Source organism: Chenopodium album, chromosome 21 (genome assembly GCF_948465745.1).
Source record: "Chenopodium album chromosome 21, dcCheAlbu1.1, whole genome shotgun sequence".
NCBI lineage: Eukaryota > Viridiplantae > Streptophyta > Magnoliopsida > Caryophyllales > Amaranthaceae > Chenopodium > Chenopodium album.
Window position 1 is genome coordinate 2,852,451 of NC_137854.1, and position 16,834 is coordinate 2,869,284.

General features: G+C 33.1%; 2 protein-coding genes across 3 annotated transcripts; one reads left to right on the forward strand and one right to left on the reverse strand.

Annotated features, from left to right (window-relative positions):
* Positions 1-1,850: 1,850 nt before the first annotated feature.
* Positions 1,851-4,651, reverse strand: LOC145602376 (uncharacterized). Its single transcript, XM_081658571.1, has 3 exons — positions 4,269-4,651; positions 4,018-4,147; positions 1,851-2,208 (listed from the first exon to the last, which is right to left on the reverse strand). The coding sequence occupies exons 1-3, from the start codon at positions 4,602-4,604 to the stop codon at positions 1,982-1,984; spliced, it is 693 nt and encodes a 230-aa protein (XP_081514697.1). The 5' UTR covers positions 4,605-4,651; the 3' UTR covers positions 1,851-1,981.
* A 6,788-nt stretch (positions 4,652-11,439) lies between these two features.
* On the forward strand, positions 11,440-16,007 carry LOC145602067 (uncharacterized). Of its 2 annotated transcripts, none has more exons than XM_081658199.1 (5): positions 11,440-11,574; positions 11,662-11,740; positions 11,835-11,923; positions 12,733-14,031; positions 15,690-16,007. In XM_081658199.1, exon 4 carries the CDS (start codon positions 12,789-12,791, stop codon positions 13,929-13,931), a length of 1,143 nt encoding a protein of 380 aa, XP_081514325.1. In that variant the 5' UTR covers positions 11,440-11,574; positions 11,662-11,740; positions 11,835-11,923; positions 12,733-12,788; the 3' UTR covers positions 13,932-14,031; positions 15,690-16,007. The 2 variants fall into 2 exon arrangements, with proteins under 2 accessions (XP_081514325.1, XP_081514326.1); XM_081658200.1 differs by having other exon boundaries at positions 11,835-11,919.
* Positions 16,008-16,834: the final 827 nt, after the last annotated feature.

Here is a 16,834-nt window from a genome sequence, read left to right on the forward strand (position 1 = left end):
GAGAACTAGGATTTAATCCCTGCGTCACGTGCCTAGAAGCCATGAGAGTTGGCCATTTCCTTGGTCACTCTTCTGTTGTTTGCACACCAATAATATATCCTGATAGTAATATAATAATTTTCACCAAAAATTATCATCCATGTTGCTTAAGGTAGCAAGTATAGTCGCAGTTGACTTTATTAATAAACAAATGATGATATGTAGGGTTAATGAATGAAGGTATTAACAAATTAAGTGTTAATCAGTTGACAAGGGTAAACAAAAGAGTTTGACTAATTAAGAGATGACCGTGTGAAATGACAAGTAAGTTGCCTCTATTTTACGCTTAATTAAGCTTAGTAAACTTTCAATGAAGACCACATGGTTTGACTGTGACAACCCTTGATTACAAAGGTGCTGAAGAATGCAAGTGAATAGTCTGATATCGCCAATATAGAGAACTTTCAACTTTAAACGGTGGTGGAGTAATAGCGTTTCAACTTTTGATTTAGTGGAGTTTATCCTGAGATGGTTTGAACTTTGAATAGCTAATTGTATTAGCCATTTGGTTAATAGCCGTTATCTACTTATTTGTTTGAATGATTGCTAAGGATTTTATAAATTATACTTCCTCCGTTTTTTTTAGTTGACACCGTTTGACTTTTACACTATTCATACAAAACGCTTCGACTCGCTTTTGTGGTTTATAAATACGAAAAAACATATTTATGTGGGATCTTGTTTGAATTGGTTCAATGTATATTTTATCCACTTTTTATAATTTTACAATGTTGATAATTAGAGATATTAATCGTTAAAAACATGCGTTGGCAAGCGTGAAAATAGAAAGGTGTCAACTAAAAAAAACCGAGAAAGTATTAACCATTTCCCAATCTCACATGTCTTTTTTTGTTTTTGTTTTTTTTTTTGAATATAATACTCCATTTTATAGTCCCTCGCCCGCATATTATTTTCTTAAACTACTTGCCCAAGAGAGGGTGGTAAACTCCTAATTATGCCAAAACAAAGGGAGTACATTTAAAATACATTAATGAATGCATATGTAAAACCTTGCTTAATTACAAGTAACAAAACCCCTCATAAAATATAGCAATGGCCTCTAGAAGATGAGTCTATCGAATTCCAATTTTCTGGAAAATAATTAGAGTACATTAGTTAAAAACTAAAAAAATAATGCTGCAGGCCTGCAAGCGTGGTCAACAATTTCAAACAATAGTTTAGCACGGCCAACCTTAGTAAAACTTTTGACAAATACCATGTGTTTTTTGAATACTCCCTGTATAAATCTAACAAAAACATGGTTTATTGGTTTTAGATTGTTTAGCAAGGCCAACCTGTTTACCATGTGTTTTACAAATTTTGATATTCCGTTATTGAATCTTAAAGGGATATTATAATTTTGGTCAAACCAACATAAACATAATTTATCAAAAATCCACTTAAGATCATGAGCCACTTTATAGTAAACCCTAGCAATATTATAGACTCTTGACATGACAATTTTATCTTATACGAAAATAAATACTACGTATTGAAATAAAAGTAAATCAATAGATAAATACGGATTAAAATATATACACACTCAATAACATGGAGGGCTAAAACTTATATCCACAAATGTCCAATTTATACACCTGAAAGCCACATGCCCACACCCTACCAAGCAGCAAACCCTCAAAAGGGCAAAAGAAGCGCAAGCATCTAAGCCACAAAATACTAAGGAAATGAATACGATAGATTGGTCAAATAATAGAACAAGATGTTATACAAGGGGTAAACTTGTCATAGCAGCTTTATGGAGTCACCAATGCACCGGTGCACTTCCACACCACCCCCCCCCCCCCAATTTCTCTTCCTCCAAAGTTTTTAATACACCCTACATCAGATACTATTTCTATGAACTGAAGCAGCTTTCATCATTGTATTATATGGTCCCTTAAAGGAAAGATAAAAAGTAAAAAAAACAGCTCACTTATAAGATTTAAGTTTCTAGAGGTACCGGATTTTCTACTTCTGAAGCCACAATCTTGCAGATGGGTTTTGTATCATTCCCACTTAAAAGCTTCAATGACGGATCAACCTCAATATCTTTCATAAAGATCCGGTCTCCAATGTCCAAATTGCTTATGTCCACCTCGATCTTTTGAGGGATGCATTCTGTTGGGCAAAGATATTTTAGGTTCTTCCTTACTGTTTTCAGCTGCCCCCCTGCTTAGCACAAGAAGTAATCATGTAAACATCATTTGTGACAAGAAAATAATTAGCGAAGCGCTTAACAATAAATAAAAGGATACTGGTCCAGTACTCCAGTCTGTATCCATAGAGAATAATGCTTGAAACAAGAAAGTACTTCAAAAGGAAATTAAGGTGAGGTTGTTAACAATCAAACAGTAAGCAAGTGTCACATTTCCAAAGCTAGGGTAAATACTAAATACAACTTTGAATAGCAAAGAAAATTTTAATCCTGAAATAGTAATATTAGAGTCTGTAGTGTAGAATTCATTTCAGCTTCAAATGAGACTTGTTGCCCAGCTTACACTATACAAGAACATATGACAGTCATTTTATTCTTCTAAGGGCAGCCCTATATTGAACAAACTGACACACAGAAAAGCTAACTCTCACAATGACCCGAACACCCCTCCCCCTCCCTGCAGAGGGACCAAGAGGAAGGATGAGATCAAGTACAGAAACAATTGAGCAGAGGCAGCAGCTAAGGAAACCATGACTTCCTAAGTTACTATAGTTGAAAGGAGGCCACATTTTAAATTCCGCTGAATAAGCAAGTGGTCAGATACTCACAGAACCCAGATAATATTGGCTAATTATGTGCATTGCATTCATGACTGATTCACTTCTGATATGAAGCCTTTTTCTGATCTGGTAAGAGATAAGTACTTACCACCAGAAGAAAGCACACTGATAAGCTTGTCTCATTTGAATTTCTTAGCACTTTTACACAAACCTAATACTTTTCAAACATAAGAGCCCGACAACTATCCTGATGTTCTAAGACAGGAGAGTCCGCAATCAAAGGTTGAGCCTACCTCTAGTGAAGTGTGTGGATGCAATGATGAAGAGATTCTAACAAATTCAATGGAGCAAGATCAAACTATAATCAATGGATCCAAGTATGCCATATGTACCTGCAATATATGGGCGTAAAATGATGTCACACTATCCATCATGATTCTTATCATTAAACATAAGCAAATTGCCTGATGCCCTGATGGTAATACTGGAGCAAAGAACTCTACAGCATTCTATGTTTTTAAGATACTAATCTTCCTTCAGTAGGTAAATCATAAGAAAACTAGTAGATACAGGTTGAATTAACAGAACAATTAGCTCCAATTGAAAGGAAGAGAAGAAAGAAAGTGGTCAAGGAAGACTTGACATTTAAATTTTCTACAAAAAAAATACTACCTTCATTAATTGTTATGTGCAACTTTGGGGTATTATTTGTGAGATATAAAAATATTTCAAAGTTGCACATAATATTTAACGGAGGTAGTAGTTACTCCAAGATTTGATATTTATGCACTTTTCTAATACGCTGTCGAAAACTCCAACTGAATGCATATTGAATCATATATCTAGTCATTAAAACAACCTAATGATTATAAATTAGAACACTAGATAGTTATACAGTTATACTAGTTTGATCTGATTCAACATAAGTAAATCAGGAAGGCTTCCAAAACCAATACAAAGAATCATACATAGACAATGATATCCAAATTCATCACATCGTAGTAGTAAGTGATGTTCTATTTTGAAGTGTATATCCCGATATCCAATCACATACTAGCAATCTAGCACTGTCTATATCTATGCATTGCTAATTACATCTATGCATCACCATTGCTAAAGCTATAACGACTAGAGAAAACATCAAAAACAATGAATCGTGTCTATTATACTTGCTCGGTTTCCAGGATGGGCGGGAACTTCAAACAAGAACATCAAACCAACTACAATTTTTCAAAAACACCAAAAGTCAATAATTAAACAAACCTTTCTTAAGACCAGGGCAAGAATCTACTCCCTTGAAAACAACGGGCACATAAACCTCTAACTTCGATCCTTCCTCCGCCCAAACAAACACCATATTCATCACCTTCCCTGTCTCTTCATTTCTCGCAAGCTGCTCAAACACACACACAATAAAAACACCCACATTTTCAAATGAACAAAATTTAACACTAATTAAAACAATTTATACCAATTTCACCATTAAATCATAAAAACAGAAAATGAGAAATGACCTTAATGGGGAGGACATTTCCAGAATGAAGAACAACAGAAGACCCGGACCCGGCCCGAACTTGAAGCTTGAAAGTGGTGGAGCAGAAGAAGGTAGGATCCAACTTAGTAAGAATAGAATCAATTTGCTTAGTTTCAGTGGTAAGAAGCTGCTTTGAAGTGTTTTCTGCGGCGGAGGAGAAGACGACGGCGGGGATGCGACCCTGAGCTCTGTCACGGGCCGATATTCGGGGGCCCGAAATCTCCCTAGGTATGGCTTGTATTGTATGGTACTTTCTGTAATACTCCGCCGCCTTTCTCAGCCGTTCGCCGCCGATGCGCCACCATTGTTGCTGCATTTTCCTCGATTTTGTTTGACTTCGAGTGTTAGGGTTTAACAAGGGTTTTCTTTTTTCCCTTTCTCTTTTAATTTTGCTTTTTTGGTTAGTGAATGATCACTGTCAGCTTGATCAGGTGAGTAGATTGGGCTTTAATTCTGGGCTTGGTTTTGTATAAGGTTGAAGTGGGCCTTTATGACTTTTCCTTTGCTCTATATATATTTTTTTTTTTTTTTTTTTTTGTTGTTTAGAAAGCCACAAGAGCGGAGGATGAGAATCAATCTCAAGATACCACTTGAGTTATCCCTCACTCTCTCTATTTTTATATAGGGTCACATCATGTTGCATCAAAAAAAATAGGGATACATGATACATCATATATGGACTAGAAAGTTTCTTCCCTTCAAATTGATTTCTTTATGGGTTTATTGACAGGTGAATTTTGTAGAACACTTGGCATAAGGTAGTAATTTTGATCAACTTAGGATAAAAATAGTAATTTTACACTAATAATTTATAAAATTATATAAACACTTAGCGCTAATCATCTAATATGAGTTCTCTTGTGTGAGCATGTAATTAAGACCGTTTCTTTAAAAGTTCATCATCTAGTATTTGCTCTGCTCATATGTGATAGCCTCATAGCATAGGAGAAATTTGAAGAAAAAGATATATAAGTGCATTCAATGTATCATACGATACTATAAGTTCTAGTCTCTAAAAATATACTATACGTGCATTCAAACGTATTACTTCGTGCGTTTATATAATTATATGTCTTGACTGTACAAAAACGACTCACACAATCTTACATAGATAAAGGATAATTCTTTTGCTTGGGTCATATGCACTTAAAGCTCGATCACTATCACTTGTTTATTTTAATAACAGCTTACCAACCTAATCGGGAGAAAAAGCCATATATTATGATCTTGGACTCAAAAAATAAAGTAAGAGATTTTTTGAAAAAATGTACGAGTAAATATAAAAGTTGGGCTGCTTTTAACGGATTTCCACACGTTAGCCGCATAAACCAAATTAGTCGACGAATTTGGTTGGATATGATGTCTACCATCCCACATGCTTACATACATACGTAGTACATGACATTATTATGTGTTCCTTTTTTATCCTTTCAAAAATAGTACGAAGCTAATGTTGTACAAGAAAGCAGCCTTTTAAATCTGATTTAAGTGTAGCAAATATATTTGCTTGCATTGCTTCAGCACCAGTATGAAATTAAAAGTTCATCAACTTTTATCTTTCACCTTGGTTCACGTACTAGCAGTGTAATCGAGCAAAAGCTGCTAAATCATTTCATTTTCTTGGGTAACTGTCTCTTTGTACAACGCATATTTATAATACTCGTATTATTTACATGTAAAATATACAGAGTACTTCATGTGTGTGTCTATTTACTAACCTTGGATAGCTCGATTAATAATGAGTGTTAATAAAATGAATAAAGTAAGATAGGATAAGTGATAAAGTCTAATTAATAAAAATGAATCGAACTTTCATGAGCAAAATGAGTAAAACAAATGGATTATGAAATACAGTATAGAGTAGGCAGGTCTTCACCTATTACTATTTGTATTCCACATAATAAACATTAAAATTGACCAAGAATAATAATACTCTCCTCAGTTTTCAACCTACACCACATAAAGTAATTAACAATTATATGTCCTAATATTTGCCAAAAATAATGAAAATAATAAAGCAGCAAAGTCAAGGCATGGGCTAAAAGCGAAATGAAAAAAGAGGGAGAGAAAAATAAATGACAAAGATATGATATGAGGGAGAGAAGATATAATAAATCATGTACATGCACATCCACATCCACATCCACATCCAATCACCAAACAAGTCAATCCATTCATTCATCATCATTATTTATGTATATTAACCTTGATTTTATTAGGTGGTCCATGTATTTAATTCCTCTAGTCAAAATAACATATTGATATACTCCTAAAAATAGTTATTAGGTAAGATCTTCCCTAAATTTAGTCATGGCTAGTGGATAATTGAAATTGATATGTCCAACTTATAAGGGATAAATTCCATTTTTCTACTCCTATGTGGGAATGAAGATAACAAAATGAGAGTATAAAATCATCAAATAAAGTAAGTTTATGTCTTTGTGATGATGATCATGTGACCAACCAAAAGTGAAATATTATTGTGTATCAATTATTCATTTGTGATTTGCTTGTGCTACCATATCTAATGGAAATTTAGTGCAACAACTTTCTACATTACTTTAAATATATATACACTTATCACCAGTTTAAAATCAGGTAAATTGAACTTCGTCAATATATATTCTAAATCTGGAAAAAAAAAATAGTGTCAATGACATTAGGTCTTTAGTTGTTACTTGTCAAAAAAAAAAAAAAAAAAAAAGGTCTTTAGTTGTTACACCTTAGTTTGTTAGGTATTTACGGGATATGATCAAATTACAATAGAGAAGTGATATTCTATCGTAAAATCTTTTAAATCAAAATTATTCTCTTTTACTTAATTTCTTTTCTATCAACTAGTATTCATCATTTTTCACTTCATATATATCATAATTCAGAAATACTCTCATCTTGTGAAACGCTGTTAGATCTAAAGTAAACTGTAAACATATCTACGTGTGCATACCGTACAAACCCTTTTAATTTCTCCTTAATATTCTATAGCATAGTAATTGTAGGTTGTATAATTGGTTTAAAATATTTTTTCTTTTGAATAGAACTTGGTTTAAATTATCAATATAATATAACTTATCAACTTTAAATCAAATGCAACTAGCAATTTCTAAAAACTTATGTGAGCTTAATTCATATCATTATTATCTTCGTTTCATAATACGAGTATCGTTTAATGGATTTATTGAACGCATAAATTAAGATTAAGAAACCATTTTTCTAGCGGTTCTAAGAATCCTAACAAGATCCGGAAAATGTTAACAACTAAAAACATGATTGCTAGAAACATAATTAACTTGATAATAATATTGACATGATTAGTTGATGATTGAGTAGCTACTTAGCTAGGGAAGGAGCAGGGGCAGGAGGAACCCTAAGCTAGCTAGCTAATGCAATAATAATGTGAGTAGGTGAGCAGTTAAAACTTAATAGTGACATTTCATTAAAATTTGTTTAACTTTCAGCATTGCTTTTATGCTCAATTCCTCTGAATCAACAGCCAAACTTCAAGTAATGACAAAATCCAAATACGACCCCCTTATTTATGAGGAGGAGATCGATATAATATATATTAATGAGAGAGACAAATTAAAAATGCAAACGCCACATTATGTCCATCCCTCATGCTTACCTTTATGGTCCCGTGGGAATACAATCTCTCATAGAGTCATAGATAATTCGTTGAGACGTTAGGTAGGACACCTTAACTCAAAACTTTAGATCACAATTCAAATATATATTCATTTCTCTAATTGAAACTAAAATGAGGGTCGAATCTTAAAAATTCCGAACTAAAACTAAAATGAGGATCGTACTTTTAGGGCCTGTTCACACTTACTGAATTGAGCTAAACTGAACAGATTGGAGCTGAAATGATTGGAGCTGAAAATGAATATTTTATGAGAGAAGGAAATTAGGAGTTGAGCTGAACTGAACTAAACTGATTGAAGGTGAACTAAACTGAACTAATTAGAGCTGAACTGAATTGAAATTAAGCTGAGGTGAACAGACCCTTAATAATCCGAACAAACTTGTTTGATATAGTATTATCTTCGTTTCATATTATTTATTGTTGGGTGTGGCCCAAATTTTCTAGGCCCACATTTTGGTGGAGTATTGTGCATATTTTGGAAGCTTTCGGAATGGTCGAGTAACGTCATTACTTGTTCATGAATTCTCTAGAATAATAACCTACTTGAACGTTCTAGAGCATTATTGACATTGGAACAATTAGAATATAATACCATGGTTTGTAAACATTCTAGATTATTAAGACTACGAGAATGATGGAGGAATTTTTGGAATATTCCAGCCATTTATTCCAATTAAGTTCCATCTACAACTATAAATATGAATTATGGGCATTCAAGGCACATACACGTAAGAAGCTATACCATATACACTAGCCTTTCTAGATACAAGATACAACACCTCCTTGTACTATACACCTCTCTACGAATTCACTATTCTCTTGTACTACTCATCCTGTTATTGTACTCTCCATTTAGTAAACTCCTTTTCATATAGTGGATTATTTTGGTGCTCGTCGTTTGTGGGTTTTTGATAATTTTTCCCACGTGAAATATTGTGTGTCTATTTTTACTCTTTGTCTTGCCTTTATTTTTCTCCTAATTATTTTATCATCTCTACACTTTTAATTTGCTTTCGTTGTACACTCATCAACTCTAATATTTGCAATGATAGGACATTTTCTACCCACCTTTTTATATCATATCATTGCAAATAGTATAAAACGGGTAGAATTATATATATTAGGTAACTAGGCACACATATTGAAACAATAACATACACTATTAAATCCACATGATAATTTAAATTATTATATCTTAATACGATAGAATATTTAAAATTGAAACATTTAATTACCAAGATCACAGCCCAAAGCCGCGGTTCATGTTATTGTAATCTCTTGAGGTTGCAACTCAATTCATTCTCCTTATTAAAAAAATCATGATATGAATATATGGAACGTGCATCAAAGTAATACGTTTATACGTAGTAGTCAGAATTTATTAGCGTAATTATATGTACACACCATTGGTAACCGATATATTTGTATATGCATCATTGAATGAATATGCTGACTACAATGTACTGTATAGGTACAACTATTTGGAGTTAGCTAGCTAAAATATGAGTGTTGCCAATGTAAGGATCGGATATGCTCTTATATTCCCGTTGAAAACTTACAAAGTTGGGTTGTGTCTTGGCACGTACAACAATCAAAGTGATTATCATATTGACATGTTTTGGTTGGCATGATACTTTTTGACGCCATTTATTTTAGGTACTTATATGAATGTTTAGTGTAATTCTTTTAAGTATTATTTAATGTTTGTTTAAATTCTAATTTAAAATTCATACCTCAAATTCAAAAGGTATAGTAAATCTATACTAATACACTAAAGTAATCGTTCAAACAGAGGTTTTTCAGTGCGGCAGGTCACATGGTGCGGCAAGACTTACTTGTAGGTGTTACTTGTACGTGTTACTTATATTTTGGGTTACTTGTATGACATATTCACACATATCATATAGTTTTGAAATCCAAAAAAACAAAAAACAAAATAAAAAATGTAGTGATACCAAAGAGACCCAAATCAAGGTACTAACTCATAAAGCCCTTACCATTATGATTTTATTCCTGATTCCAAACATAACGCACCCTATAAACCAAATGCCCCCTTTAAGTTGTTTGATCCAAAATGCCCCCTTAAGTTTATTATACTTCCTTTTATTTTACATGTGTTAATGTATTATATTTTGGGTTACTTGTATTACATATTCATATATATCATATAGTTTTGAAATCCAAAAAAAACATAATAAAAAAAATGTAGTGATAAAAATCAAGGTGCCCACTCATAAGTCCTTACCATTATGATTTTATTTCTTATTCCAAACATACAGCACCCTATAAACCAAATGCCCCCCTTAAGGGCCTGTTCACATTTACTTAATTTCAGTTCAGTTTAGTTCAGTTCAGATCTTAATTTCCCTCTCACATAAAATATTCATTTCAGCTCAATTCAGTTCAGTTCAGTTCAGTTCCAATCAGTTCAGTTCAGTTCAGTTCAGTTTCAATCAGTTCAGTTCAGCTCAGTTCAGTAAATATGAACAGGCCCTAAGTTGTTTGATCCAAAATGCCCCCCTTAAGTTGATGATTATACTTCCTTTTGTTTTACATATGTTAATAATGTGTTCCTTTAACTTGGATTTTCCATGTTCATTCTTATTCAGATTTCGTTTAATTAACCCAATTATAATTTTTTTTTTGAGTATATATTTTTTTTAGGAATTTTTTGAATATATTTGAATTTATTGAATTTATTTCAATATATTTAGGCATGGAGTAGTATTTTTATTACTTGATTTTCCTTGTTGAACTAATTTAAATTTATCAGATCTTATCGAAACTTATCAAGACTTCATTAAACTTAGGTTATAATAACTTATTTTGATTGCAATTGAACTATAATGGAAATAAGTGTTTGATTGATAAGTCATAGTACAATGGAACTATAATGAGATCAATCACGTCATACATTCATACCTCATTAATTTAATTGTATTAATCCATTATTTTTGAATCATTTAAGCACCACTTTAAAGTTTGAACACAAGGATCTATTTATAGCAAATATAGACATAACCGGATTAGTAAGGAAAATAATCAAAATAAAAAGAAAAACGGTTTTGACAAATGGGATATGATCATATATTCATATGAGATAGGATTATCCACGATTACAATACACGTATTTGGTAATTTCCAAAAATACAAAAAAACAGAGGACATTTTCGTCAATTCTAGAAACAATTTTACAGTGTTACAGCGCAGTAAGAAAAACAAAAGGGGTAAATTCGAGAAAGTCAAGAAATGACAGAACAGAAAGATTTGGGCTACAAAATGGTGAGTCAGATTCATAAAACTGAAAATGGGAACAAAATCAAAATCCAAAAAAAAAAAAAAAAAAAACTCCGTATAAATTTAAAATCGACGGTTGAGATTGACTAACACAATAAATCAAAAGGTCAAGGTAGTTGATGGTTCATTTCACTACTATATACACACCCACACGCTCACCCTTTTTCATTCTCTCTCTTCTTCCTCCTTCTCCATCTCTCTCCATCATCAGGTCCCCTGCCCCCACCTTTAAAAAAAAATAAAAAATAATTGAATATTCTTCCGTCAAAAACCCTTTTCATAAATAAAAATTAAATATAAATACGAAATAAAGCACAAATTTGGCTTCGTCTTCTTCGTTATGGTATATTATTTATTTATCTCCCATTTTTAATTTTATATTTAATATAGAATTTTTGATGTTAATTATGGTGTTAATTTGATGTTAAAGGAGTATTCGTTGGTATTCGGATCCTGAAAGTGGGAAGATCGGATCCAGTGCACTTTCTTTCTCTATTTTTCTACCTCCGGTAAACCATGTCATTTTAGGTTTTTTTTCGTTAATTTTCGTCATTGTATTACGATGAAAACAACGTCGTAATCTGGTGTTTTTTCCGGCGACAGGTGTCAGTATGAAGTGAAGCTTCAAGGAGGAGAGAGAAAGAGAAAGAGAAGTGTGGGATGATATTGAGTGGAGTCCAAGCCAATCGTAGGTGAATTTTTTTAATATAATTTAATTTAAAATTAATTGAGATTTGGTTTGTAATTTTCCTCTAACGAATCTAGATAATCTTCTCGATAAAACGTTTTAAAGGAATGATTATCAGTGATTAGTATAAATAATACTGTAATAATTAAGTTTAATTTTGATTTAAAATGGTTTTAATTTGGTTGTCATTTTTCAAAGTTTGTTTATTTCATTTCACTTGTCTTTTAAGCAGTGTTAACGATGATTTATGAATGCGACAATTTCTTGCATTTTAAGTCGGTGAAACTATTTTTAGGGCGAAACGCGTTTTAGGTTTTTTTTTTTTTAAAAATTATTTTGTTCTTGATTTTGATTGGTATGATAGCGAGAGTAATTTCTCTGGTAATATGAATGAAAAAAGCAGCATTTTAATGGAAATTATACGAGTTGTTGTTTTTAGGTTCATTAATGAAAGATACTTTCGTGTTAATTACTACTAATACTTAATTTATTCTACTAGTACGAATTAGTAGTATACTTAAACTATTTTTAATTCTAATTTTTCAGTAGTACTATTAAAATTAATCGATTTGACTTGGAAATATGAAAAAAAATATGAATGAATATGCTTTGCGATTCCCTATATATCTGAGTCTAAATCCATGAACTTCTCCCTCTTTTCTTCATTTTCTCTCTCTTCCTCTAAAATATTGTTCATTTTTTGATTTTTTAATTTATTTATGTCAATCAATAGTTCGTTATTTTCCAGATTTGATTGTTGATAGTATCTATTTTTTTGGCAGTATTTGACGCAATTTCATTCTTTTATAAAAGGAAATTTTTTGTGTAAAAAATAAAGGGGAATTGAAGATTTTTGAAGGTTTCTGGAAATGTCATCGTCAAATTCACCGTGTGCAGCGTGCAAATTTCTAAGGAGAAAATGTACGCAAGAATGTGTGTTCGCGCCATACTTTCCGCCGGATCAACCTCAACGATTCTCGAATGTTCATAAGGTGTTTGGTGCTAGTAATGTGGCTAAGCTTCTGCAGGAGTTGGATGCTGCACAGAGGGAGGATGCTGTTAATTCGTTGGCGTACGAGGCGGAGGCGAGGCTGCGTGACCCGGTGTATGGTTGTGTTGGACTTATCTCGCTTCTGCAGCAGCGGCTGAAGCAAGTTCAGACTGACCTGTATTCTGCTAAGAAGGAATTAGCTACTTATATTGGGCCGACTGCGCTTATGCCTATGATTCAGCCTGGTTATGCTAACCCGGGTCCGTCTTCTGGTGTTAATTTGATGCAGCAGCAGTATCATATGGGTCCTATGATGGGTATTCCTACTGGGGTTGCTGCTGCTGGTCCGGGTCCGTCTCATGGTGGGGCACTTATGATCAGAGAGCCGCAGCCACAACCACAGCCGCAACAACAGCATCAACATCAGCAGCAACAGTTGATTGAGGTACAACAACAGCAACAGTTGGCAGCATTGGCGGTGAGAGATGAGCAGGAGTTGTTAAGAAACTGGGAACTACAACAGCAACATCAGCAACAGCAACAGCAACAGCAACAGTTTATGAGGTATAGTGGTGGCGGCGGTGGGTACGAGGGAGCACTGGTTATTGCTGGTGGTAGCGGAGGAGGGGGGTTTAATCAGGCGGGGCCTTCATCGGGTGCTGTATCACCGTCTTTGGCTCTTGGGGCGGCCACTTATGATCCAAACCCGTACGCTCAGATTCAACCACAGCAGCCGCCACCACAGCAACAACCGCCGCAAGATGATCAGTCATTAGGGCAGCTGTTACTCCTTCAGCAGCCAGTAACACCACAACAACAGCAACAGGAACAGTTAGAATTGGGTCAAGGTGGAATTCCTCATCATGAACAACTTCCTCAACAACATTTACACCCTCTTCTTCAATCCCATCATTTTCATCAACAACCCATTGAACATAATCAGCAACAACAACAACAACAACAACAACAACCGCAACAGCCCGGAATCGATGAGGGTAGGACTCTTGGTCCAACTTTGTAGAGAAAAAAGAATGCACATTCTGGAGCTCATTAGTTTGATTTCAGTACTTGCTAGCTATAACAAGCTCATCTGATCTCCTTGAACAAATTTCAGTCCCTAGGTAACTTCTAACTCCGTTTCCTTAATTTCTCTCTCCTCTTTCTTGTACAGTAATATTGAATTTGCAGATTTGTATGTTTTCCTGCTGTTTTTGATTGATGGATATATTTTAGTTGGTAAAAAATGCATGGCGTGTGTTTTGAGAAATGGAACAAAATGTAGTTTTGAGGGTTTTCATGACAGGGATAACTCATGGTACCTCTGTGTCTCATTCTGAAATTATTTTGGGTTCAGGGAAATGTCACACTCAACATTTAATTAAATTTCAATACTATATGTATGTATCAATGTATGTTCTTCCTTTCACTTTGTTGGGTTGTTCTATTTTTTGCAATTTTAGTATCAAAGCTCACCTACTAGTATGTTAGGGTGTCACCATTAGTACTACAGTGATGTTTTACTGAGAGTAATTTGAGAATTTGATTATTCAGGAGAATCTTTCTTGCAATTTTTAGTTTTGACATTGCTAAACAAAAGATTTTGTGACATAATGTTTAGTGATACATGATATCATTGATTGCAACTACTTACTACGAAGTACTATATACTCCTAAGGGTCCAACTTTTTTCTCATAAAATGTTAATTAAGGTTGTCAATTATCGACGATTAGACTATAAGTGTGCGTCCGTATATGCACTCTTGCATTATTAGTAAATGCCTAATAGTATGTCAATAATTGTTACTTTTGAGAATTGTCAATTGCAATTGTGCAAATTGTTTGAGGTTTGTATCAAAGTCATGATGTAAGATCAAATTCTTCTAATTTTCCTTCTCTGACATTTTCATTAATCTCTCTTTCTTAGTTTCTTGTACTCTCAATATTTTATTTCTGAGTTTCACTATCTTCTTGTACTGTGTGTTGTCAGTATTTTTTTTACTGCATAATTAGTAAATATATGCCCTGATTTATAAACCTAAATGTCAAGACTTGCTACATAAAATATTAGTGTCCTCTTTGTTTCAAAAACATGATGTTAAATGTCTTGTCTAACATGATTCCCTTTTAATTATACCAAGTTTTTTTTAAAAAACTAATATTGTGGGTATAAAAGGGCAAAATGGGTATTTTACTTTTTATGTGTGCAAATTTAAAAAGTCAAACATGAATTACTGCTATAATGCATGTTATTGGATCATAATTAAGTGGAATGATGGAGCTTATATTTTTCATCAATAAGTTAAATTAAACCACTTTTGGAATATTAAACAAATTTAGTGCTGTAGTTGCCTAGAATTTGGAGAAGAACTTGACATTGTTTTTGGAGGTGGGATGAAAAGGAGACAAACAGTGTGAAAAAATTGCATGATATTGTAATCAATTTTATTATTGGGATCTTTCATTTCTCCTTTTTGTCTTTTGTTTTTTGATGATTGACTTTATTTTTGTTGTTCAGAAACTGCTACTTGATCTGCACCCAAAAAGTTTTAAAAAATTTGTGTCATTTTATTTTAAATTCATAGATTAAGGGGATATCATTTTGTCTTTTTATATACAATAATCTGTGATTAAGAGGCTCTAATCCTGAGTTAATGTTGCTTTTTTCGAACTCTACAGTAGTTTGACTCAGATCACAAGTTATTTAACTTATTTTTTAAAGCTTATTAATGCTTGTTTATGTTAATACTTAGTGCTAATTGTTTTGCTTTTGTGGATGCAGCTCAGTTGATGCATGATTAGATGCAGTATTATAATACACAAGAAAGAGTTGACCAATGACAGTAGAAACAGAGGTGAAGCATGAGTTCTTAGACATTAAACATCTGATTTCTGATTACCATAATATTTTTGTAAGTCCATAGAATTTTTTTTCATATATTTTTTTTTAGTCTCTTTTTCCTTTATTTTAAAAAATTTCGGGCGGATCGGAGGGTGGTAAGAAGTGAGAATAGAAATTGAGGTATATTCAAGAAATGCAGGTTGGCTTATGGATAAAATTTTGTTCCCATTTACTATAAAAATGAAGTACAGTTCTTTCTTTCTTTCTCTGGTGAACCTATAATTTTTCAGATCAATCCTATGGCTAGGAAACAATACAGTCTGTTCTTTGTTATGTCAAGCCATCTATTTGTCTAAATTTAGTCTTTATTAAATGTCATTAGTTGGTCATGATCATCTTATAAGTTTTACTTTTTTATGCACATGATGCAGTTGTACGATAAATCTAATTTTGGGGGTGCACCCTACAACCCTAATGTCAGATGTCCTATAAAAACCACATGGTTTTAACTATATTCAGTAACATCTTGATGAAAAATCAAACAAAAGGACCACTAGTTGGTTAAATGGTACCAAACAATGGGATGTTTAATAAAGTTGACTGCGCAGTTCATACAATAGTAGATTTAGATCACTTGAGTAAGTTTGTACTAGTAAGTTTGACTAATCAAAATGTTACTCCATATATTTTCAAGTGTTTGGTGAAAGAGTGTACATTGTAAATTTCGAAAATCTACCTTTTAACAACACTGTCAAGATCAATATTCATATTTTAGTAATGCGAGACTACTTGCGATTGAGTGAGTTGTGACTCTTGCGAGGGGAGAAAGGTCTTAAGTTTCGTATTATCAAACTTAATTTTTTTGTGTAGGGTAAAATAACATCACATGAATCACACCCTGGGATCTTCCTACGCACCTAATATAATATGTTCACGTTCAAATTTAAGGTCAAATGTCTAACTTTAAGGTTGGAAGGTTTTCGGGATTGAAGGTAAGAGTACATTGTTTTTTTAGAGGATTGGTTAGAGTCTCGCTCTCGGTTCTAGAGGATCTTGAAATCAATTCTTATCCTAAGATGATAATT